Source organism: Cydia amplana, chromosome 14, assembly GCF_948474715.1.
Source record: "Cydia amplana chromosome 14, ilCydAmpl1.1, whole genome shotgun sequence".
NCBI classification, from domain to species: domain Eukaryota; kingdom Metazoa; phylum Arthropoda; class Insecta; order Lepidoptera; family Tortricidae; genus Cydia; species Cydia amplana.
Window position 1 is genome coordinate 1481525 of NC_086082.1, and position 26037 is coordinate 1507561.

The window sequence follows — 26037 nt, forward strand, 5'->3', positions numbered from 1 at the left end:
GGTTGTGCAAGTGTTGTTATCAACGTCAAGGCCCCAGTACACAATGGGCCATCGCCGGCCAGTCCAAGGGACGCAGCCATGCGGTTGAATGAGATAGCAATATCACTTGCTCCTTCTAGTGCATAAATGCGTCCCCCAGAATGGCCCACGCTGGTCCATTGTGTACTGGGGCCTTCAAACTTCTATGAAATTATGACGTATAAATAACACTTACACTGTGATGGCAAAATCGCAGCGTTGCGTTCTTTGCCCGCAACCCAAAGAGTAGTATAATCAGTGTAATATGGTATAATATATAGGACACCGCAACCCTCCCACAAGACAACGGTAGCAAGGCTTTTGGGTTTTGTGATTGAGTGGGTGGGATTGGGATATTCTATTCGCCCAGCTTATGTTTTGCTTATTTCCTAGTTCTGACGTAAATGGATAAAAAATTCTTAGATATATTATACTACTCTTTGGATGGATGTTTCCATAACAATACAAGTAGGAATCGATGTTGTAATCGTGCACAATCGAATGATAACAATCGTCATTCCAACCAAAGATTCCAAACCCATCCATTCTCTTTAATCCCAACACTATTCGAGTTTGACATTTACTCGTGCGTGTTTGTAGACTCGCGAATTACCAGAGATTTCGATTTTCTGAAAGCAAATTGAGACGTGAATTTGGCGTGATCACCTGTTAAATATCACGTTGGAAGTGTTTTTAACAAATTTAGATTATTACTGTGACTTGAAGAATTAGAAACATGTCTCTCTTTGGGTCTTTGATGGGGGATGTTGAAGATGATCCGTTTTTCGGGTAAGTTGATGATTTTATTACTCAAATTTTCCACAATTTGGCAATCTAAATAGCGATTTATTTGATCCTCTATAAAATTTATGAAGTCGAGGGCTATCACCACGTAATGGTTACTAATTGCATGTGCTGTTTTTTGTGCTTTTTTGCATATAGGCTGACGTGACATACGTTTTTTTGTGTCTGGGATGAAGCAATCTTTTCGAAAGCATGTTATGAAAACATAATTCGTGAATACATAGCTAAAGTTAGAGTCAGTGGATATTGAAATAATTGTAGTTACTTCTGATTCCAATAATTTTTCTTTTAAGCATATTGGTCTCAAATAAAATTCAAAAATAATATTTTTTTTATCTTATTTTATGATTCTACCCCTACACTAAATTGATTCTTTTTGGGATAAAACTATGAAATTTCAACTAAATCGGTTCAGCGGTTTAAGTGTCAAGAGGTAACAGACAGAGAGACAGACAGTCACACATTTTCATTTATTAGTATCGATTAAGAGGCTGTGAGGAAAGAGAAGAGTCGTAGAATGTATTGGTTCCCATACATTTCACGACTCTTCTCTTTCCGCACAGCCTCTTAACCTCTCACACAATCTCGTACCTTCCTTAGGCAACTCAGCAAGCTTTGTTGCCTAAACACGGTACTCGACTGAAAAGCTCTCCATTATATCACGATTGTATAAAATACTATTTTTGGTTCCTACAGCTCGCACATGCGTCACATGCGTCAAATGAACAACATGATGAACTCTCTCTTCTCTGACCCGTTCGGCATGCTGGGCGGCCCGCTGGCCCTCATGCCGCGGTCCAACATGGGCATGGGCATGGGCGGCATGAGCATGATGCCGTTTATGCCACAGATGCCTCAGATGAACAGATTGTTCTCAGGTAAGTCAATCCTACTACTCGTAAATAATTTGGCATGCAGATTAGTGAAGATTTCTTCAAATTATTTTACTTACGAGCAATTTACGACTATGAATGACGTCAGATACTTATTACAAGAGCTATTTATACTCATGAAATAAGCATAATAGCTACTTTAACGGAATATAGTTTAAGAGCCATTACAAAGGACTTTGTCTAAATAGACTGCAATCATCTTGAGACCGCATGCCAACATTCAATTGTACTGGTAACCATGGTAACTCCAGGTTTAATCGGTTAACCCTGGGTTAGTAGAATGGTGCAAGTGGGCCTTAGAGGCCGAGCCGTCTCACGCATGAGAGGAGGCCTGTGCCCAACAGTGGGATGTATATTCAGATGTAAAAATGTTGCTTCTTGGTCTCAAGAGGATATATGTATATAGGTGGTGTGAGTGCAATAGTAAATATTTCATGTTTTTGTATATGACAGCAGACCTAGAGGGGCCGATGACCGCCGGCAGTTCGTTCAGCAGCAGCACTGTCGTCATGTCTTCGGGTGGACCCAACGGGAAACCTCAGGTACGTAGATGACAGTACCAGAATCGTTGACATTTAATATACTTTTATTTTATTTTTGATTTTAATAGTCTGATAAAGTTATTTAAACTTAGTATTTTTTGTACATACTTTTTTTCTTATTCTTGACATTCGACAAAACCTAGGTAGCTATGTATACATTGGCATCTCTTTTTTTGTGTGAAATTGTTTTATTTATAAATTCTATATCTTTTTTTCTTTCTGTTCTAATGTTAAGTTGACGATCGTTTAGTGAAAGCCTTTGTTTAAAATACTGTGTGTTTGTGGTAAAATACTATGTCTTTTTCTTAAATAAAAAACTTTAGGTAAGTATAACTTGAAACGGAAAATAGGCGTCAGTCGTCGAGTTGCGGAAAACCTGCCCTTGCTAAAATACAATACAATTTATACAATAAGTATAACTTGGAGCAAAATGAGAAAAATATATGCTTTTATTTTATGGCTTTGGAAGCCCACGCGCTGCGCAAAGTTTCGAAACGGGCCGCCATTTATTTATTCTGAAATTGTACTTACTGATTTACGAAACTTTTAAAATAAGCTGTGACCTTGGACACGATTGTTTGTAATTAGTTGGGTTCCCCGGTTTTTTTAATAGAACATCCTTTTTGGAAGTGAGTTAAAAATGTAATCATGGCATAAAAAGATTAAAGCGATAATACTGGCAACTTGTTTTTAAAATCGGCTCCTTTCATCAAAATCCGTGGCACGCTACGGCACCTTTATAGCTCAAACTAGCGACCCGCCCCGGCTTCACACGGTTCATAAAACCGTAACAAATTATACACGTAAACCTTCCTCAAGAACCACTCTATTGATAGGTGAAAACCGCATGAAAATCCGTTCAGTAGTTTTTGAGTTTATCGTGAACATACATACATACGAACAGACAGACGCGGCGGGGGACTTTGTTTTATAAGCTGTAGTGATAAGCAAGAGCGATAGAGGAGCAGATTTACGAAATTTCAACTTACGATAGTTACGATGTTCGCGGTAAAAAATACAACGGGTTGCACTCAGGGAGTGCCGGCAGAAGTGAAAACTCAATCACTATTGCAAAATGTCTGCAGCACTATGTATAATTGAGGTTAACGCCATCTAGCGTTATTTCGTCGCATTACTTGAAACTCCTAAGCACATCACTGTTAGTACTCGAGTTATATTAATACCAGTTAGAGCGAAACTCACTAGATGGCATTTAAATCAATAAAGAAAAACTCAATGACATTGAAGTAACAGTTTTTCGATCAGGTCACGTGTCCATCTTACGTCTTACGGTCACGTGACACCTCTCGCGTGTTTAACATTTTTTCCCCATCACAAAAAGTGCACAGCGCCGCTAAAGAAGTTGTCACTTCAAAAAAAAAACTTGTGTACATAGTCGGGTACAAAATAGCGATTTGAGATTCGTAAAAACCAAGCACTAGGCATGTCTAATATGAATTATGTAGTTGTGTTAATGGATGGTGTCATACGCATGGACATGGTCGGGTCACGGCCGGTCGGCGGCGTAGGCAACTTGCCAATGACTTATGTTTGAATCTGAATCTAATGATAAATGACGTTTTGTTGATGTAAAGTTTCAACACAATGGGTTGTTTCTAGTGTTTGTTGCTATGCTACACGGTTTGCGAAGGTGATTATTCAAAACTATAAAATATATAAGGACCAATGGTATTATAACTATCATATATGTATGTAATATCATTGATAAGGACATAACTATATGAGTTTAGTTTAAGATAAGTCACAAAAACCGCACATTAACGTATAATATCTGGGTGACCGAGCTTTGCTCGGAAAACATATAAAAACTCAAAAATGCGCGTTTTCACAGAGATAAGACCTAGCTAGATCGATTTTTCGGCCCCTAAAACCCCCATATAGCAAATTTCATCGAAATCGTTAGTCGTTTCCGAGATCCCCGAAATATAATATACATATTTTACAAGAATTGCTCGTTTAAAGGTTGATTGATTATTTTACATAATAAACAATGAAAAAATCTCTAGGCAAACTCAATATAATCAATTCAATGTGGTTTACCGCGCGAAACGTTATCGCAGTGCAAAGTTCGCACTGCGAACTGTGCCCCGTTTAAAACGTGTAAAAAAAACTACCCAAACTTAATTGTTTATTTTTAGCCTTCTGAGACCCAGAAGCAATTGGTTTATTCTTGAAATTTAAACCCTTAGATACACAATAAAAGTTCAAAATAGATTATGGAATATGTAAAAAAAATTATCCGCAGGATCTTAGGAGGCTAGAATAAAAGTGGCAAAATTAATATGCTAATGTAAAATGTGTTCGCTTAATTTTTTTGTCGTCGTAAATAATAAACTAGTGGCTCTGTGTTCTGTAGACCTCACGAACCCTTATGGATCCGCCGTTTTGAAAAATTACAAATTTTGAATCCGCTACAAAGTTCTATACCTACCTATAATTATCCAACCTGCTCGCCAAGTTTCACCAGGATCGGTTGAAAAATGCGACCAGTACGGCTATCACCAGTTTGACACTGCCATATACGCTAGCGTGTGCGTAACTGATTTTCTATGCATCTCGCTCGTACTTGCATATTAGTGCAAGCGAGATGTATAGAAAGTAAGTTATGCAGTCGTTATCGAATATGTCAGTTTGACACTGCTAAGGCAGTCGTGGTACTGTAGACGAGAACATCCGGCCATACGAAATATTTTTTCCTAAATTGAACTATGTACGCTTTCTCTCGGTCAATAAAAAATAGCAGTCGTAGATTACGGGTCGGTTGCACCAAACTTATATTTTATTGTATTGAAATGGAAAGTTTCATAGTAAACCGCCGCGGTGCGCCGGGTGTTGATGATCAGTCTGTCAAGTGCGCATGGTGCAACTGGCACTAGAAACTAGTTTGATGTATTCAAAAGGTACTTTAATACAAGATACAAGAGCTGCATGACCTGATCCCACCTTCCCCTTTCCATCATCGGACGTCCAGGCGCGGGGAGCGAATGCACCCGTTCGTGGTTAACATCCCATTTGTCCGCACAAAACGATTTGCCTCGTCTTTTTTGGTAAGGACGGCTAAGGAATGGAATGCGCTCCCGTCATCCGTATTCCCTGAGAAATATGACCTCGGTCTCTTTAAAGCTAGAGTGAATAGGCTATTACTGAACCGGTGACCTCCATCTTAGGCTCTGTCTTCACTTTCCATCAGGTGTGTCTAGAGCCAATCGCCGATCAGTTTAACATAAAAAAAAAGATATAGTACGTAGCGGCCTCCTTTTTTTAAATATCTTTCGTTAAATTGAAATAATCACGATTATTTAGCAGTGGCGCTAGTGTGCACGTTGATGGTAATAAAATATCCAACGTTTGACTTCAGGTATTCAGCTCGACCAGCAGCACAAAGATCGGCCCAAACGGCATTAAGGAGACCCGCAAGACCCTGCAGGACTCACGCACTGGCACCAAGAAGATGTCCATCGGTAAGTTACCGCTCGTGTGATATATTCGCAGGATCCGTTACGAAGCAGTGCTGGTTAAGACATGTGTACTGGACCAGTAGCTCAGAGATCGGTCCCAACGGCATTAAGGAGACCCGCAAGACTCTGCAGGACTCGCGTACCGGGACCAAGAAAATGTCCATCGGTACGTTTTATTTAGCAGCTTTAGGTACACATTTAGTAATGGTACGGAACCCTTCGTGCACGAGTCACCACTCGCACTTGGTCGGTTTTTATCATAAAGAAATATAAGTAAAGAAAGAGTGGTAACTCCATACATTAGTTTTCTTACCAAAACGCGAGTTATTAGGTTGTCTACATCTAACGTCAAGTAGCGGACATTATCAGTTCTGCTAGTTGACAATAGATGTAGCGGCAAACAAAAACTCTAATGCTCGACAATTTTTAGCTAATATTATAACCGGAACTAATATATTTTCAACTCCTTCTGCTTATAATATTAGTTGTAAATTGTTTTAGTAGTACATTTTTCGTCAGTCAGTAGCGAAACTTATGCCATCTGGTGTCAAGTAGCGGTACTGATGGTTCGACTAGCTTGACGTTAGATGTCGACCACGAAATACCTCGCGTTTTGGTAAGAAAACTGTACGGTTACCATCAGTTTGTCACTGACATAAACGCCGTCGAGAACGCAATTTACTTTCTATACATCTCGCTCGCACTCGCATATTAGTGCAAACGGGATGTATAGAAAGTAAATTACGTTCTCGACGGCGTTTATGTCAGTGACAAACTGATGGTAACCGTACTGATGTATGGAGTTACCACTCTTTCTTTACTTATATTTCTCTATGGTTTTTAGGGTTCCGTACCCAAAGGGTAAAAACGGGACCCTATTACTAAGACTCCGCTGTCCGTCCGTCCGTCCGTCCGTCCGTCTGTCACCAGGTGTATCTCACGAACCGTGATAGCTAGACAGTTGAAATTTTCACAGATGATGTATTTCTGTTGCCGCTATAACAACAAATACTAAAAACAGAATAAAATAAATATTTAAGTGGGGCTCCCATACAACAAACGTGATTTTTGACCGAAGTTAAGCAACGTCGGGCGGGGTCAGTACTTGGATGGGTGACCGTTTTTTTTTGCTTGTTTTGCTCTATTTTTTGTTGATGGTGCGGAACCCTCCGTGCGCGAGTCCGACTCGCACTTGGCCGGTTTCTATGTAAAATATCACACCATAGTAGTTGTAAAATACTGTTTTGTAATGAAGTACTATGTTTGTCTTTATAGGCCACCATATCGGCGAGCGTGGTCACGTGATTGAAAAAGAGCAGAACGTGTATTCGGGCGACCAGGAGGAAACGCAGGAATTTATCAATCTGGATGAGGACGAGGCTGAGGATTTTGACAGGTAACTTATTTTTTAATTGTTAGGGTTTTGTATCAGGGACAGGGGGGTGTCACTACGCAGTTTAGGTACATTTGGCCGGCGCGCCCATCGGACAGGCGTATAGCAGTGGGCTGCCGCTCGGCGCGCACGATAGTCGTGTCACGCGGCGCTCGCGCAAAATTGAAAATACACAGCGGCTTCGAAACTTACTCCGCGAGAATCAGACTTGCTATTTTCGGATAAAACATGTATGTTTACATAATCAACGTTTGTAATTCCTACATATTTATCTTAAAAACAATAAATCAGTGGGTATAGGTATAAAAACTTGTCAAGTGATAACCCCGTGCCGACACTCACAGCTCGGTCATAAAACTGCGGCGCGCAAAGGAGATTCACGGTTCGTGCGCGGTTATAAGTTTCAATTTTGCTTGCAGGCGTCGATATAGGTGTAATTTTATACCTAAACCTGACTTTTGTGAAGGGGTGAATTTTCTGTACGGTAGTACTATTAGTTATTCTGTGTCAGGGACCCTACTTCTTACCTACTACAGATTTTATTGACATTTTTATATTTTAGAAAGATTTTTTTATGTTCTTGTTTCTATTTAGAATAATGTTTCTAATTATAGCGCCATCCGGTTCTTTTATTAAAGTGGCCACGTTTTTTATTTGATTTTATACTTAATAATTTGTCGGTGTTGAAGAGTTTCTATTCACAATTATATACAAAGGTACTACTTTTTATTTGTCCGAGTTGTCTTCCGATAGAAAGATACGGTCAATTGAAATATTTTTTTTCTACTCGTCGACTATAATAATAATTACCCATTAACAGAGATGGGCATCATTCGAATAAACTTTTATCGGAATAATCATTCGAATAAACAATAATTCACGACTTTTTTATTCGCGGATGATTCATTCGCGAATAATTCATCCGCGGATGAATCATTCGAACACTTTTCAAATGACGAATGATTTATTCGTTATTTAATTCGAATAAATCCACGAAGAATATTTAAGTTTTTTGGCTTATTCCATTCAAATAAACAACACGAATAATAGCACGTTTCATATGACTTGTTCTTTTACTGTATATTTGTTCAGAAGTTAAAGATTGTTAAGAGTTCAAAGCTAAGCCCAGGTAGTATAATAAAAAAAGGACTGGCGTGAACAATGAATTACTCACACACAAAGTTAGTAACTTTCTGGCCTGACCTAGAAAGAGATAGTTTTATAATAAAAGAGTGAGAACACCAAATTTTCTTAGCAGTTATTTGCTTCAGAGCGAATCTCACAACGCATTTATATTTACAGTATTTACAGATACTATAGGTAGTTGCATTGCACATTACAGTTGCCAATCTTTCTAAACCGTGAAAAGTTAATAAGGTATTCGAATAAACAAATTATTCGTGGCAATTCATTCGACGAATAAATTATTCGCGGATAAATTATTCGACAAATAATTTATTCAAATAAGAATAATCATCCGACATTTTTATTCGTCATTCGCGATAAATTTTGTTATTCTTATTCGTTATTCGTCATTCGAATAAATTTTGCCCATCTCTGCCCATTAACCTGCCGAATCCCACGATATGACGTCACCATAAGCGTTCTGCTCGTATATGAGCCGTGGGAGCTGACAGATTAAGGCCACTCAGCACGAGGCCTTAACACGGCACTCGACTGAAAAGCTCTCCATTATATCACGATTGTATAAAATACTATTGTTTATAATAATTTTTGGCAGAGAGTTCATCGACAAGGCCGGGGTCTACAGTGGCGGTCGCGCCGCCCTGGCCGCGCCGCGCCTCGCCATCGAGGCTGCGCCCGCGCACGACCACGCCGCCGCCGCCGCCGCACCACCCAAGTCAGTACTCATATAACACACAACTACTATACTATACAGGGTGGATTTTCTTTTTGGGTCAGTGAGGGCAACTACCAGATCCCGTGCTGCTACGAGAAAAGGGTCTAAGAAGACCTTCCCTCGATTTCAAATTAATGAAGATTGGCTTTTACAGATTTTGGAAAAAACATACAGGGTGCGAGAAGAAGGTCATTTTTGACAAATTTTTTTTTTGATGCCAATCGATCCCATTCCTATTAAGGATCAAAAGCTTGTATGGAACCAAAAAAAAAATTTCCGGCTAGAAAAGCCACAAATCGAGGAAAACTTTTCCCATACAATTTGTATGAAAATGAAAACTTTTATTTTTCACATGCTGTTTTCGTATGCCAATCGATTCCATTCCTATCCAGTATCAATAGTTTCCTAGGGGTCAACTTACGGTAATGTACTAAAAAGCCACAAATTAAAGAAAACTTTTTCCATACATTTACTATGGAGAAAACGTGAAATTTAATTCACATTTTTCTATCTGGCCAATCAGTCCTGTTACATTTAAGGACCATAATACTGTATGAAGACATTGCTGTAGGACTGATGGGCGAGATAGAAAATTGAGAATAACATTTCACATTTTCCCCATAGTAAATGTATGGAAAAAGTTTTTATTAATTTGTGGCTTTTTAGTACATTACTGTAAGTTGACCCCTAGGAAACTATTGATACTGGATAGGAATGGAATCGATTGGCATACAAAAACAGCATGTGAAAAATTGTATAGGAAAAGTTTTCCTCGATTTGTGGCTTTTCTAGCCGGAAATTTTTTTTTGGTTCCATACAAGCTTTTGATCCTTAATAGGAATGGGATCGATTGGCATAAAAAAAAGTTTGTCAAAAATGACCTTTTTCTCGCACCCTGTATGTTTTTTCCAAAATCTGTAAAAGCCAATCTTGATTAATTTGAAATCGAGGAAAGGTCTTCTTAGACCGTTTTCTCGTAGCAGCACGGGATCTGGTAGCTGCTCTCACTGACCCAAAAAGAAAATCCACCCTGTATACATACATACATACATCACTGGCTCAGTGACCCAAAAAGGATCTTGGCCTCTGACACGAGAGCGCCACTCTGCCTTATCCTAATAGAATAGACTATACAATACAATATACAATACACTTACATACTGTAAGTTACACTGTTACACTGCTAGTTATACTGTTGTGTTATACTTTACATATTGTGTTCTGACTATACAATATACTCATGTAAAAATATATTCATGTAAATCTTATATAGAACCCGTCTTGATTACAAAAGGCTCTAGAATCTCTAAATTGATTAGAAACTCTAAGAAAAAAAAACAATACTATAAAATTTTAAACAGATTTAAGTTTTAAATACTTAATTGCAAAAGTCGATATAAAATGAACTCCAAGATTGAGAAATATTGACAGATATTATAAATTTTGGCCATTGCATGAGTTTCTAATTAAATTATAGAAAGTATCTGGCATGTCTAGCGGTGTTTATTCTTTTCTTTTGCACTTAATACTGTATATTTATTTTAGCACAATCTATACGGATTTTATATTTTCTTTTTATATATGTAGCACAGCTGTATATGTTTGTAACGTAAGGCATTTTACGACGTAAAAATTGTATCATTTTTAACAAAAAATATTTCAATTATCATTTGATAATACCGACCTTATTGACAACAGACTTTGAGGTGCCTTTTACGTCCCAAATGTTTTATGTTATAAAACATCAGCTATTGAACAAGTTCGTATCAATTTAAACACACAACACAACCTTAATTTCTTCCATTAAAGATGTGCTAATCGTAATTCGTAATAGATGCAAGCTTGTTCTAAGTTGTACGAGACGCCATCTTGTAATAAAATATTTAAAGACAAATGGACAAAACAAACTAGTATAGTTTGTAGCTTTCTAGTAGACCCCGAAGGCTTATCCTATTGTCTATTGTTCAGTAAAACCGCACGTGCTACTTACCTGCAAAAAAAGGGTCCTAATTATTCTATTTGGCACCTGAGCGCGGGCTAGTCCGACGCTCAAAAAACCAGTGTAGGTGCGCTCTCCGATAACGCGCGTTTGTTACGCATCTCGATGACACATTTTAGACTGGTTCTGTAGCGTTCGACTCGCCGGCACTCAGTAACCGAAGTACCGATTTTTTATGCAGGAGGTTGTGGCACGTGGCACGAGCGGTTTTTCTTAACAATACACAATAGGATTAGCCTTCGGGGTCTATTAGAAAGCTACAAACTATAACAAACAAATAATTTCAAATAGAAAATTGTTCATTTCTTAAAATCCAAGATGGCGGTCGTGTCTGTAGCTAGCGCATGTATTTCAGTTCGAATAGCGAACGAGAAAGACGCGCCATTCGGCCCGCGCCGCGCCGCCCGCTGAGAACGACTGCCAGCCCGCTCGCACAGGGCGGCAACAGGTGAGCCAGAGCGAGACGACGCGATAGCGACGAACGCTGAGTTATAGCTGGTCAACCAAATCTTGTCAGTAGAAGGCGCGAAATTCAAATTTTCTATGGGACGATATCCCTTCGCGCCTACATTTTTCAAATTTGCCGCCTTTTTCTACTGTCAAGATCTGGTTGACCAAGTATAGTTGGGATATTCAAGGACAATTTGATGAGTTAACTTTGGCAGGTTGATGTTAGAAAAAAAAAGCAATTTGTTAAGTAGAATGAGATAACGATATTCGTCTCTCATTCTGTAGTATAGCTGTGACTTACCTAAGTAAGACTTACAAGTGTATCTTGGGCCTAAGGCGCAAGTTGAAAATGTTGAAATTACCTGACTGACAGCACTATACTGTGTGGCAACTTTTTTTCAATGTCATTGCAATAAACTACCACCTCTCTGGTTTGACCTGGTTTTCCTATAATAGAAAAGTTGTATAATTGTGGCTATAGTTGGTCAAACCAATTTGTTAGTAAATACGAACAAAAAAACTCATTCTTTTCTTTTGGGTGCTAGTACTAGTGTAAGACAATAAGTTTTTGGCAAAAATTACATTTTTGGTACAAGCTTTTATCGCTGACTACTTTTCTTACGACAGACAACTAATACTCATCGAGACAATTCTAAAAACCCCTAACACAATTAGGTTGCGTTGTTTTATCACAGAGTTCCTATGGCCACCTCCTGTCTCCATCATCAGATCAGCTCGATGGTACCATAATATTGCATTGTCACCCGACTTACATGTGTATGCAAAATTTCAGCTCAATCGGAAACCGGGAAGTGGATCAAATTTAACTTGCAAGATTCCATTACATAGTTACATTCAGGTCGACCTAATAAAAGCTTGTTAAAAATAGTATGATTCTCTCTGTCTATGTTTGAAATGAGACAGTCCTTTGACAAACTATAGATTGTCAATCGCTTGGTTATTCAGTAAGTTTATGACGCCGTATGGCGGCCATCTTTAGTCGACCCGTCAAAGTGACAGCCTCGAAATGTCCCTTGAATCCCAACTTCTACAAAACTCAGTGTTCTAGCTGTGATAACAACTCACCTTCGACACTAATGGGCATCATTTAAAAAAACTAAAACATCGTCTACTAAAATTCCGACATCTAAAAATAATAAAATAACGATATTATAATCACCATTGCAATCCTTCCATTAATTACTGCCACAAATCGAATATATTACTTAAAGAAATTGTAGTTATATTTTTAGGTTTTTCATTAAATGTAATCAAAAAAAATCATTGGGTCATTCGGATATGGAGTTCTGTAATATGAGGTATAAAATGTTTATCTCAATGGCCGAATGACCTAGTCACGTGGCTTGTAAACATTATTTCAAATACATACTTTTAAAAAATGTGCTAAGTTTGGCAGAAGTTATTTTTATAAAACTAAAAATAATTTACAAAAGTCACTAACTAAGCTCAAATTATCCCTAACAATTTAAATAAATAATACACAACTTATACATACATACCTACTAACTACTTTAATTTTATTTTAGCAGTAAAGATCCCCCAAAAACTGTTTTTATTGAAGCGTTTATACTTTATATTTTTTCTCTTTCAGATACCAAAAGAGACGACACTATTAGGTGTAACGTAATAAATAATATTTATATTTTATTACGTTGTACATACGTTTGCTATGTTAATTTTTTGTACACATCTTTTAGAAAAATAGAAGAAAATATCAACCAAATTAGTTCAGAAAAAAAAATCAAAATACAATTATTTGTACAAGCATGTCTAATGTTATCATATAATGCTAAAATAATTATTGCACGCAATTTCATATTACTATTTATTGCTGTATATTTGTAGTTACGCTGTATATTTGTAGTTAGTTTAAGCTTCATGGCATGAGGATTAACTACACATTTATTTTGTATTGGCTATGTTTCTTCCAAACCACAACTCCAACATGTATGTTTTTTTCCACCAACATACTCGTATATGTTTTTTCCACCAACATATATGGTTTTTTCCACCAACATACATGTTTTTTTTTCACCAACATATATTGAATAATTTTACGGTTTAGACTCACTTGTTTTAACAACAGTTTAAATTCGACCAACATATATGTTTTCTTTCCACCAACATATGTTTTTATTCCAACAAGGATTTGAATTAGCGTCTTCAGATTTCGATGACACCATAACAGACTCGTATGCAATCTTAGGAAGGCTTATCGTCTTAATCATGTTTTGTCCCCGGATAGCATGGGTCTCTATTGTTTCCCAAAAAGTTTTAAGTCATAATGTATCTTTTGCCCGCATTTTCGTTAGTCATAATTTATTTGGTTCAGAAACTTTCACAGGATTGCCATAAAACAAACCTAACCTAGGTTATCCATAGGATAACCTTACGAAAATCCGGTTTCAGTTTTAGGACTGTACAGCCACACGCTAAGGCCGAGTACCTGGATTACTCAATGGACTGAACCGTTATGGAATTAACTGGTACTCAGGCGTTGCATGTGCCTGCACAGACTGCATGCCAAAACAGCTTACTATGGATATTTCCACTCGATTCTTATGCAGGGTGTAGATCTCTGGTGCACAGCGGCAGATCGCGACAGATTGTTTAAGATGCAAAAACGAGCCCTGCGTATAATTGATGGAAAACCATTTGACTATCCTGCTCAGTCTTTGTTTAAAAAACATAAAATTTCAACGTATACATATTACATACATATTGACTGTGTGCATGTATGTAAGGTCAAATATACAAAATTACAAATCTAGCGCTAAAAATTGTGACACCTCGTCGCGAAGGCGACCACGATTACAAATCCCAAAGCATCGACTCGCTAAGTCTCGACGATCGCTTGACGTCATGGGACCGATTGCCTACAACTCCGTACCTAATGTCATCAAAGACTCGACTAGCGATGCAATATTAAAAAAGAAACTTAAATCCCTTCTAATAGATCAGGCATACTATCGTATTGCCGACTTTATGAGTGCGCCGGTGAGAAATTGACCCAGCACCGTTTGAGAAACAGGTTCTAGTACCCACCTACCTACAAATGTTAATACTTGTTTATTACTTGTATTTAATGATAAAAACATAATGTACCCAGTAGTTTTAAGTTTATTACGTTAGTTACGTGTAAAATGTAACTATGTTTATATTTACCAATAAAGTCTGTATTTCTGTATTTCATAAAATAAGGTGGGAGGCGATAGCAAGGGATCCTATTGGCCTAAGTCCCTACTTCCCTAGCCCTAACTTATTCTATGACAAGGATGTCTGTACCGGGAGACCTATCGGTAACAGACGGATTCCCTACGGGGGGGATCAAGGTGGTTTGGATGGATACTTGCTGCCGATCGCCCAGGCTCAAGCGACCGATTAAGGCTGAAGGAGTCTTATGCCACAGCAAGGGTTCCTGTAAAAAGGTGGTGGATGGGAGCCTCTACTCTCAGAGTGTCGCCCTGAGCAAGCAGAGGTTTTTGGGTATAGAGTTAGTGAAACACCAACGGACAATTGGTATCTGATTTATTTACAATTTGCATTTCTTTATATACACAACTTTACCTATAGCACACATATGTAAATCTTATTTGTATTACATCCGTGTAAAGTGCAACTAAGACAATATGTTTCTGCTGGCTGCTGGCTCTAGGGAGATTGATCTGAGTGGATCAGCGCGATGCGCTGACGCAATCTGTTGCTTAAACAAGGACTAATGATAATATGACAAACAATACATTATGACTTAAAACTTTATGGGAATCAAAGGGACCCCGGATAGCATAAAACAAGCTCATTATAACAATCTTCATTTCCATTCCAGTTCGTCCGTGCGCTCTGTTTACGGCGGCTCGCACCCGCAGCGCCACCGGCACGACCGCGCCCGCAACAAGCGACACTCCCCCGCCGAGCACTAGCTGCCACCGCTACACACCACACGAACCGACGGGCGGTAACAACCGGTATTATGCTAACGTCACTTTGAATAACGTATATGGCGCGGGTTTATGGGGAAAAAGTTTGTCGTTTCTGAGCAAAAAGTTCCACTGTCGCTTGCCATAAGGACGCTTTGACAGGTTATCCGTATAAAGATACAAGCAAATTTCGTCCTTATGGTAAGCGACGGAGTGGAACCTTTGACTAGCGAGGCATACGCATAACAACAGTTAAAATATGCCGGAACCAACCAGCGACCGCAAAATCTTTCTTATGCGAATAATGTATGTATATTTGGGTAAAATTTGGTTAGGTCTTATACGTTACTTGATGAAAATCTACTACAGCGATATAATGCCGGGACCGACAGGCGATAAAATCAATATTACGCTAACGTCACTTTGAATAACGTGTATGGCGCAGTGTTGTGGGGAAAGATTGGATACGTCTTGAAGACCAATAGATACTACTGATGTATCGCATCAGATGAAGACAGATGTATCTGGCTATTATTTCCCACTTTAACTAGCATATCTAACAAATCCACCAACAAATGTATGTAATGCTCGCCATTATATTTGTTATCATAAAAAAGTTTTATCTTTACATCAATGACATCCATAGTGGTCACTTTTGTACTCTTTGGCGTAGAAATAATAATAAGATTAAGAGCCAAAATATAAGAGACCATGTAAAAATTGGATATAGTTATAATCTGTGTTCAAAATAAAACAAAAATCCCAATTAATAATATTCCCTTAGAATTAAATACTTGCTTGTCTAGAATTTAAATATGTTCTTATTTTGTCGTTTTTTTTTAAGTATGACAGAAGACAGAAACGAAGCGACATGAGAAATACATAAATCATATAAATAAATATTGGATGAAAATTACTTTTCTCTTCAATTTTTTATGTAACTTCTTTGTCCTGCCCTAGTAGCACGGTAGCATTTTTATCGTTTATCACCATGCCTGTCACGTTCTAACAAGTATGTAAGTGCGAAAGTGACGGGCATAGTGATAGTCGATAAAAATGGATCCGTGCTGACCCCGCTGTAATAGATTACTTCTAAACGATAAGACCAACTTATCGTAGCTTTTCAAGTCGCGCTTCTGTTGTAAAATCGAGTGTAATAAAATGGGTCATTTTGTATAAATATTCCATTCAGAGTGACCCTTTTCATTGCTATTGAGTATATTTAGTATCCTAGTGTCCAATACTCGTATCGACTGTATGCAGTATATGTAGCTAAACGGGGAAGTTGCTCAAAAAGATCTAAGCATATTCTCTCACTCTCTTAACGAAGGTGTTGTGTAGATAATTCTGAATATCTCGCCCGCTTAGTTACTTTTGCTGTGTTACTTGTCTGACCATAAAAGTGTTATCCATAATACAGTTATAGTCCGTAGATTGGAAGCTGGCCCCGAACGGCTAATCCTTTGTCTATTGTGTTATAGTTTGTAGCTTTCTAGTAGACCCCGAAGGCTTATCCTATTGTCTATTGTTCAGTAAAACCGCACGTGCTACTTACCTGCAAAAAAGGGTCCTAAGTATTCTATTTGGCACCTGAGCGCGGGCTAGTCGAACGCTCAAAAAACCAGTGTAGGCGCGCTCTCCGATAACGCGCCTTTGTTACGCATCTCGATGACACATTTTAGACTGGTTCTGTAGCGTTCGACTCGCCGGCACTCAGTAACCGAAGTACCGATTTTTTATGCAGGTGGTTGTGGCACGTGGCACGAGCGGTTTTTCTTAACAATAGACAATAGGATTAGCCTTCGGGGTCTATTAGAAAGCTACAAACTATAACCGTAGTTCTTGGGTGGTCCCTGCCACACAAGAAATGGCAAATTATTTTTCCATTTGTTCATTTTGAATCTTATTGCAATTTCCATAGGATTTGTAATTCAATAACCAGTTAAAGTGATTGGACCATTTTTTATGCAGGGAGTGGCACGTGCCGATTTACTTAACAATAGACAAAGGATAACCCGTCCGAGGCCAGTTTGAAATCGACGGACTATATAGATGTAGTGCATAATTTATTTTCCATCGTATTTTCTCGGAAACGTTAGTATTTGTCATGCTACTTCAGTCAACCTCAGTACTTTTTGTACCGACACTGACTGAGATAGCAAGACACGTTCGTACCCGTGAAAAACGGTGGAAATGCAGTTAAACATCTGTAGGTTAGTTATTCCATGTCATGAATCGTTATTTTTGTATGGATTCGGTGTTATTTATAGGATATGAGTAATTGAGTATGATAGACGATTAGATTTCATGACCATAAGTGTGTTGACATGTACATGTATTCTTGCATCTCATTTGAAATTGTTAATTTTTGCGAATTCCTGAATATACATAACTCAGGAGTTTACAATCTCTAACCCTTTTTCTTCTTACCAATTGTCTTAGTTAAGGGGCAGATATTTTGATTTTCGGGCAAACAAAACGACCTATTCATGTTCTAATTTTAAAAAGTGTGTGACTGAGAAATCATCTGACCTATATGTGCGTTGTGCGCCATTTTACCCACGCTGGTCTTGGGTAAATTGTATGTTTAAAAAGTTAGGTTGCCCATGGAAGATCTAAAAAATCACAAATTTTAATAATTTCATTAAACGTTAGGTACGTCCATATCACAAGAAATGGCTTATTCTGTAGCTGTAATTATTCCGAATCTATGAGACTTTATTTTGACTTTTGAGAGTAAATAATGCCAAGAAAGTGATCTTGGGCAATGTGTGCAATTCTCACAAAAGAGGGGAAAATGATATTTAAACTAAACTATTTCACTAGGGTCCAACTACAGACACGTCTACGGTAAAATATATCGGGAGACACCATAAACGTCAAATTTCTTTGAAAATATGAGGTACCTATCTAGTTGGGTTGTCAAAATTATTTCACAACAGACTTATGACGAAATTACATTGCGTCGATTCTGGGTAGTTTGACGTATTAATGTCGGTTGCCTGGCAACCCCATACTTTCGGCGATCGCATTAGGTGAATGACCCACTATAATTGCACCCTTAGGCGGTCTATATCTTTTTACGCCCCACTTCATGTTCTTGGCATTTATTTTTCTTAAATCTAAAAAAAGACGGTTTCTAATGAGAACCAAAAACTGACTGCTTATTTTAACGGCAGTTATAAGCTAGTTGTTATTTTCTCCTATCGATCACGATTAATATTGGTATAGGTAAAGTTGGTTGGGCGTGAAAACACGGTTAATTTTGCCCCTTGTCAGGAATGTTATGACGGTTTTGCACCATAGTATCTTTTACCCCAACTGACTTAAAACGGGTAAACTAACCCAATGTCATGTGCAAGTTCACAAATAAGTAAGTTAAGTAATTAGAAATACTTAAGACTAGATTAATTAAGTATATATTATCTTTCTAAAGTAAACCTTTTATGTTTTTTTGTTTAATTTCTGATTTTAAAACGTTAATTTCGCACAAAATTGATATGTATTGACTTGTTCAATAAAGTACATTAATTTATTTAATAGTTGTTTATTCAGCTCTTATTATAAAAATTCCATTTAATGTAATACAGGAATGGTAAAAATATTTTTAGATGTATTATTGATGTTAGGTTTAATTTTCATCTTTGTGTGATCACTAGGATTAAATAGTAAATTATATACCATAAATAGTGTCTTTTATTTATGCGATTATATAGGTAAGCGTCAAATGAAACAAAAATATTTCCGTCAAATAAATTGTATTACTAAAGCAAGTAAAATATTCACCAATCCCAATAAATAATATAAATTTTAATCTACAAAGTATAAGTAAAAATTTAAAATTGTAAAAGAATCCCGTCACCAAAATTCTACGTTAAATTTAAATTAATCTTTAAAATACAATAATAAATATACCTATAAATATAGAGGAGCTAATCTAAAAAGAAGCGGGGGCTATATTCTGTGGCGTCGGCCATGTTGCGGACGCCATTTTAGCTGGATATTTAGTCTGTGGCGTCGGCCATGTTGCGGACGCCATGTTGGCGGATATTTAGTCTGTGGCGTCGGCCATGTTGCGGACGCCATGTTGGCGGATATTTAGTCTGTGGCGTCGGCCATCTTGCGGACGCCATGTTGTCGTCAGAGGCTCATGCGGCAAATGTCCTCGTTGATCTCGAGCATCTGGTCGATGAAGGGCTGGTGGGAGACGACCTTGGCGAGCTTGGTGAGGATGCGGCGGAGTTCGCCTTGCGGGTAGTTCATCTGGCTGTTGCAGAGCTCGATCTCGTTGGACAGGGGTTGTGGGATCTGAAATAATGGGTAGACTTAATCTTCTGTTGGTTTGTTTCTATATGTGATTGTTTTCGTATATTCAGAAACTGTCCCATGGTTCCTGTAATGAGTTAAAAGAGGTAAGAAAGCAGTCGGCTTTTCGTGAAACGAATTAACTAATGACTGTAGAATAATCGATTATGATTTTGTCTTGTCACATGGAAATTTCAGTAAAACAGGTACCTACAACAATGCCTTATGATCATTTATTCAAACCCTGCATACGTTATTTGTGTAATTTAAGCACAAAGGACACAAATTATATATTGAATAGACAGTACAATTTAAAATTCACATTATCATTTATTCTGTTCACTTTGAGCCCGTCATGGCTATAGCAAACTAGATAAGTACCTACGTTTAGGTAAATTGTCAGTAATCAGTACAGTAATGGACGGTAAAATGTAGAGAGGACCGTAGGGCGACTTGAAATACTAATGAATAAATAGACAGTATCAAATAGACACCTGCAATAATATGTTACTCTTCGAAAGCCGCAAAAATATGTGACACGCTCTTATGGCTCTACAACTCAACAGATTAACAGACATTCTGTTTCATGTTGTGATGTTGATAAGGACAATAACTGTGTTGCTGTCTCACCTCAATCTCTTCGGTGAACACGCTGAACTTGTGTTTAGTTTTCCGCTTCTCGGCCCCGGTGTCGAAGAATAGTGTGAAAGAAGCGTCTTTGCCGCGCGCGCCGACGGGGAAGTACAGGCCAGCGACGAGCTGGCCTTTCTGGTCGCGGGCCAGGAGGCTCCTGGAAATGCAAGATTGCAATTTTTACGGTCAGGTAAGCTTTATTGAAATTACCAATTTTTTTCTGGCCGCCTGGTCTGTAGGATATCTTCTACTACAATTTGAATCTTTAGAAGGGAAGTTTGCTAAGACAGACAGACAGACAGATATTTACATTATAAGTACGTGTTATTTATAAGCGTAGATATTGCGGAGCAAGAGGTTGATACAATTTTGTAGGTCGTAAGGAACAGTGAAGCTTTATTGTAACAGTTTTACGATTCACGGTTAGTTTCACTACTTTCACTAGACTTTAATTACCTATATCCAACCTATTTATATCAACCGGGGTGGAAATATCGGGAGCTCGAAAACAATATCCATATTCCCCTCGATATAAGTCTAGTGTACCTTTATTGTTCCTTGTTCGGTCTAATAAAAGCATTTGGATTCACCTGAAGTTGTACACCAGGTTCCTCCTCTCGGTAAGATTGACGCCGTCTAGATACGGCCTCGCGGTGTAAACGAGCGAGGTCTGCAAGTGGTCCACTCCCGCCTTCGACGTAGGAGTTAACTGAACTTACCTAAAGTTGTAGACAATAAGGTTCCTCCTCTCGGTAACATCGACGCCATCTAGATACGGCCTCGCGCGGTGTAAGCGTGCGAGGTCTGCGAGTGGTCCGCTCCCGCCATTCCACGTAAGTAGCTGGAGTTAACTGAACTTACCTAAAGTTGTAGACAAGGTTCCTCCTCTCGGTAACATCGATGCCATCTAGATACGGCCTCGCGGTGTAAACGTGCGAGGTCTGCGAGTGGTCCGCTCCCGCCATTCCACGTAAGTAGCTGGAGTTAACTGAACTTACCTAAAGTTGTAGACAAGGTTCCTCCTCTCGGTAACATTGACGCCATCTAGATACGGCCTCGCGGTGTAAACGAGCGAGGTCTGCGAGTGGTCCGCTCCCGCCATTCCACGTAGCTGGAGTTAACTGAACTTACCTAAAGTTGTAGACAAGGTTCCTCCTCTCGGTAACATTGACGCCATCTAGATACGGCCTCGCGGTGTAAACGAGCGAGGTCTGCGAGTGGTCCACTCCCGCCTTCGACGTAGGAGTTAACTGAACTTACCTAAAGTTGTAGACAAGGTTCCTCCTCTCGGTAACATTGACACCGTCTAGATACGGCCTCGCGGTGTAAACGAGCGAGGTCTGGCGTTTCACGTTGCCGTCACGGGTGGTCCGCTCCCGCCATTCCACGTAGCTGGAGTTGTGGGGGCTGAAGGCGTAGCTGTACTCCTTGAGGAACTGATCGTCGGTTTGGGTGAACCAGCCTGTGGGTTAAAATGAAATGTAGTCAGTTAACGTTGGGAAGTTTAAATAGGTACCTACGTAGTAGGCTTGCGAGAGAACTCATGATTGACAACATTTGTCTTTCGTCTTTTGCAGGAGGCCTGTTGATTTTGGAGGATACATAATTAATCGATCTTTTTAGAGGAGACGAGATGTTGCGAGACTTCAGCTTCAGAGAAGGAGCATATACCTAAACATTTTTACGGATCAAGAATAAAATGTGAATTGCCAGTTGTCTTCGTCCCAATAAGACTCTTCTAGTACCTAGAATTTTATGAGATTCAGGTATAAGACCTACCGATAAATACTTATGATTCAATAATTATTGGTCTGGATGTGAGTAGTAGACTTACCGGTGTGAGGATAAAGCCCATCCTGCATGACAGTGACGGCCCTGGGCACGTGGTACCCCGGATCCGCCAGCAGCAGCCCCGGTCTTCCATCCACCCTGATCTGGACTCCCACCATCACGTGCTCCTTCTCGGCCTCCACCACCGCCGTCGGGCAGTCTCCGCTGGTGACATAACCCCTGACATCAACTACTGCCTCTTCGCAGGAAAGTAGAGCGGTCGCTTTGGCCAAGCCAGGGAATTCAGGGTCCATAGCGCGCCAACGCCTGATCAACTCGAAGCCTAAGCCGACGCACGTGTGTTTCTTCGCTCTTATCGGCGGCTTGTAGCTCTCGTACACGTCGTATAGCGGTTCCTTCCGCTTCTCGAACGCGTCGAACAGCGAGATGAAGTTGCTGACAGAGTCGTAGTTGTCCGCGACGAGGAGCCGGCGGAGCTCGGCCTCGGCGAGCGTGACTAGCTCCTCATGAGTCGAGGAGGTTAGCTCCAGCGGGTTTCGCTGGAGGCCCCACCGCGCGGGCGGCAGGGGCAGGCGGGTCACATCGCGGCCCGGGGTCCGCGGCTCCGAAGCGAGTCAACTCGGCCACTCGGCGCCCCAGCGGCCCACGGCCGGCTCGGCGGGCTCGGCCTCGGCGCCGTGCTCCTCATCACGCCGCACAGAGAAGCCATCGACGCTCTGCGCGTGCGCGAGCGCCTCACGCTGCCTCTCTAGCACGAATGGTGACAATTGTTCAAGCTCTGGAAAGAGAAAGTCATGTTAACATGATTGTTTTGTTTTTCTACTACTTCAAAGCCACTTATAGTAGGTATATTAAAAACCTCTATTGAGCTTTTCTTTACAAGTTAGGCACAACATTTTAATATGGTTTGGATAGAGTTCACAAAGAGAATCATGTTATCTATCTAATTAGTTTTAATAGATGAACTTGGTTCAAAGTGAGTAACAATCAGTGTACACGCGTAATGATAAGGCGATAACAAACTACAAGTAGGTACAAATAAACAATAAGTATATTGCTCTTCTTAGAACAAATCAATACTTAACTCGCTAATTAATTTAATCAAAACTAAACTGCTTCAAACTAGATATGTTCCAAGAAGTTAGGTACCTACGTTCAATGCGATGAAAGTAGGTAGGTAAATTAGGCAATACATATTTACATTTACAACGCTTCGCTGTGCACTGTGCAGATATTTAACCAAAAACTAAACGGTTGTAAGTACATAAAGGTAAAAGGCCGATTTCAAAGACTATACGTCGTTTTACCGCTAAAGTGCTCAAATGATCTCACTTCAAAGATATTTGCGCAGAATTTCAGCCGACGTTATCAGTACGGTATCTTCAGGAAGACGTTTCAAGGCTTTTACTTAGGTATGTTTACAATACCGTATTTTGGAGTAAAACGTGTTATTAAGGCCTGATTACGTTATCTACTTTAGCAAAATCAGACGCGTAATAGGGAATTAGGATTTTAGGATGAATTTAAAAACATGGATACTTATTTGCTAATTTCTCCTATTATAATTATAACTCTATGGTGATTGATTGAATTAAAATTAATAACTTAATAAGTCGACATAAAACACGTGAGTGACCGGTTTTAATATAGGTATCTAATATGCCTGTCTCACGGAAGTTTTGTTATTAAAAATTAAAATTACATTTCAATTTGAGGTTTTTCCTGTAAAGCCTCTTAGTTAATGCGTAATTTTTCTAGAGGAAAATGGAAAACCAATATTAACTAACGCATTTCATCAAATAAGCTATTTGCTTCTAAAGCTTCAGATACGTTAACCGTGTTCTACTTTCAAACATTTTTATATTCACCGCAGGAACACCGCGGTACTTACGGTACCGCGGTGTTCCTGTACTTACGGTACGAGTACATCTTCGAATGGCAGCTTGAATTTATAGCCGTTACCTCGAGTAAGATGGATTGCACTGGGAAAGGTTTTTTATGGAGTTGGTAAAATACTAGGTTACCTGGGAGATCTATTTGATTCGTTAGTGTCAGTGACGCGGACATACTAGTAGGGCTCTACGGCTTTGATCTAGGTACTCTAAAGTAGTCTAAAGAATAGGTGTATACTTTGTCTAGAGTAAGTAAATTTACCTGTCGTTCTGTCAAGTCAAATAGGCCACCTATGGGCCACCTGATAAAAAGAATATGAAAAATAAAGCAAACATTATTTTAACACGAGTCACTCACGTAATTTGAATCGATTATGCTCGATATGTTTATTGGCGTGAGTGACTCGTTTTAAAATTATTTTGATGTTTGAGTTTTACAGATAGATAAGACTGCTGTAACCATTATTAATAGTTTCAAGACCTCATAAGTTGCAATTTTCATAGAAATTAACACCAAAATCCAAACTACGAGTACCTATATCATGTCGTTGCGTTAAAATAATCAACAGGTAAGTGCATTCAAATCATCAATTTGGCATCAGCAGAAAGCACTCTAATATCTGTATGTAAATCGTTTCTTTGATCCCACACAATCAAAATAAGAAAATAACTACAGGCATGTCGAAGTTTCATCTGACGTAACGTTTAAAATAGTGATGAGTAGACGAATTGGTTTGGGTTTGGCATGCGGCCGGACGGACAGACGAACTATTTTTACGGATTCTAGGTCAATGCAATTGAGTCAAGAGAGCGAAGGAAAAGGTTAGGTTCTTGTTGGCCGAAAAATATGTTTTTTCCCGTGACGGAGGATTAAATTTAAAGGTGATTTTAACCACATACTTACTTACCTACATGTAGTTTAGATAAAAAACATAAATTATATGTTATGTATGAATGTATTAGAAAATAATTGTTTAAAATACCAAGAAGCGCCCGTCATTAAAAGCTTAAAATAATTGACTGAAACGGCTGAAATGCTCTTAAATAATAGTAGTTGGTAATAGAGCAGATAATTAAGTAGTAATTCCACGAATGGATTCCAAGATAGCTGTATGTTTTCTTAGAACACAAAGAGGATTGAGGATATATCCGCTTTAAGGAATATTCTCAGTAAAACCAATTAAGTAGGTACTTGAGCCCGATTCTGATTTAACAACTTGTTAAAATGTTGATTTTGTTTTGATACGACCTTGAACATCGCGCCCGGTGATTGGTGCATGCAAAATGAAGTAATAGTCGTGCGTGACATGCGCGACAATCGCCAAGATCAAGACTCTCATCAAAACGAGCTCAAATCAATAACAAATTTAACTTGGAATCGACTTCCTAAGCTATGTAGTCCTTAGCACGCTAATAATCTATACATATAATAAAGCTGAAGAGGGTCGAAAGTCTGTACATGGAAGATATTCGAAAAAAAGTTGGTTGGGGATACTTAGAATCCATAACAGAACACGTTCCAACAGTTTTTAGAATTTTTGTCTGTTTGTCTGTTTATCTGTTTATCTGTTTATCTGTTTGTCTGTTTATTTGACCGCGCATCACGTGAAAACGGCTGAACGGATTTTGATGCAAACTTTACTAATCTGTCAAGAAACTCCCTGGCCCTATTTTAGGCTAGAAAAATTCAACCCCTAAAAGGGGGGGTGGCCACTACACTCAATTAAGTTATGTTTGCACCTGAATCTTATGGCGCTAACTTAAGAAAGTGGTGCACACTTTTTTTTTTGTGAATGTACTTTGTAAAAAAAACAACATTTTTCTTAGTCAATGTCAAACGTCTTTGCAAATACATATTAAATCACATTTATAGACGGGTCTATCGCGGGTTTATTGACAATAATTAACATTATGTGAAGTGGGTGGTTTGAAAATATGATGTCTACCCCAAACTTTTTCATACACTTTTCGTCGGGTAGTTGCACAAATCTCTGTTTTGACATTTTGTTGGGACATCAGTTAGCCGCGACCATGACCAG

General features: G+C 38.9%; 2 protein-coding genes across 2 annotated transcripts; one reads left to right on the forward strand and one right to left on the reverse strand.

Moving 5' to 3' along the window:
- Window positions 1-595: 595 nt before the first annotated feature.
- Window positions 596-15474, forward strand: LOC134654302 (myeloid leukemia factor). The gene is made up of 8 exons (XM_063509768.1): window positions 596-807; window positions 1519-1700; window positions 2169-2257; window positions 5637-5739; window positions 7012-7132; window positions 8871-8990; window positions 11345-11424; window positions 15277-15474. The coding sequence occupies exons 1-8, from the start codon at window positions 755-757 to the stop codon at window positions 15378-15380; spliced, it is 852 nt and encodes a 283-aa protein (XP_063365838.1). The 5' UTR covers window positions 596-754; the 3' UTR covers window positions 15381-15474.
- Window positions 15475-19433: 3959 nt separating this feature from the next.
- Window positions 19434-22720, reverse strand: LOC134654303 (uncharacterized; the record flags this gene model as incomplete). Its single annotated transcript, XM_063509769.1, has 4 exons — window positions 19434-19685; window positions 20313-20472; window positions 21576-21777; window positions 22150-22720. Coding segments are annotated over 4 exons (1101 nt in total), but the record flags the coding sequence as incomplete, so codon positions are not given.
- Window positions 22721-26037: the final 3317 nt, after the last annotated feature.

Bases quoted from the DNA above. Each gene is read 5' to 3' on its own strand.
- LOC134654302 (XM_063509768.1), top strand. From the start codon at position 755: ATGTCTCTCTTTGGGTCTTTGATGGGGGATGTTGAAGATGATCCGTTT. The intron at 1,701-2,168 runs GTAAGTCAATCC...TGTATATGACAG, and splicing joins GATGAACAGATTGTTCTCAG to CAGACCTAGAGGGGCCGATG. The intron at 7,133-8,870 runs GTAACTTATTTT...AATTTTTGGCAG, and splicing joins GAGGCTGAGGATTTTGACAG to AGAGTTCATCGACAAGGCCG.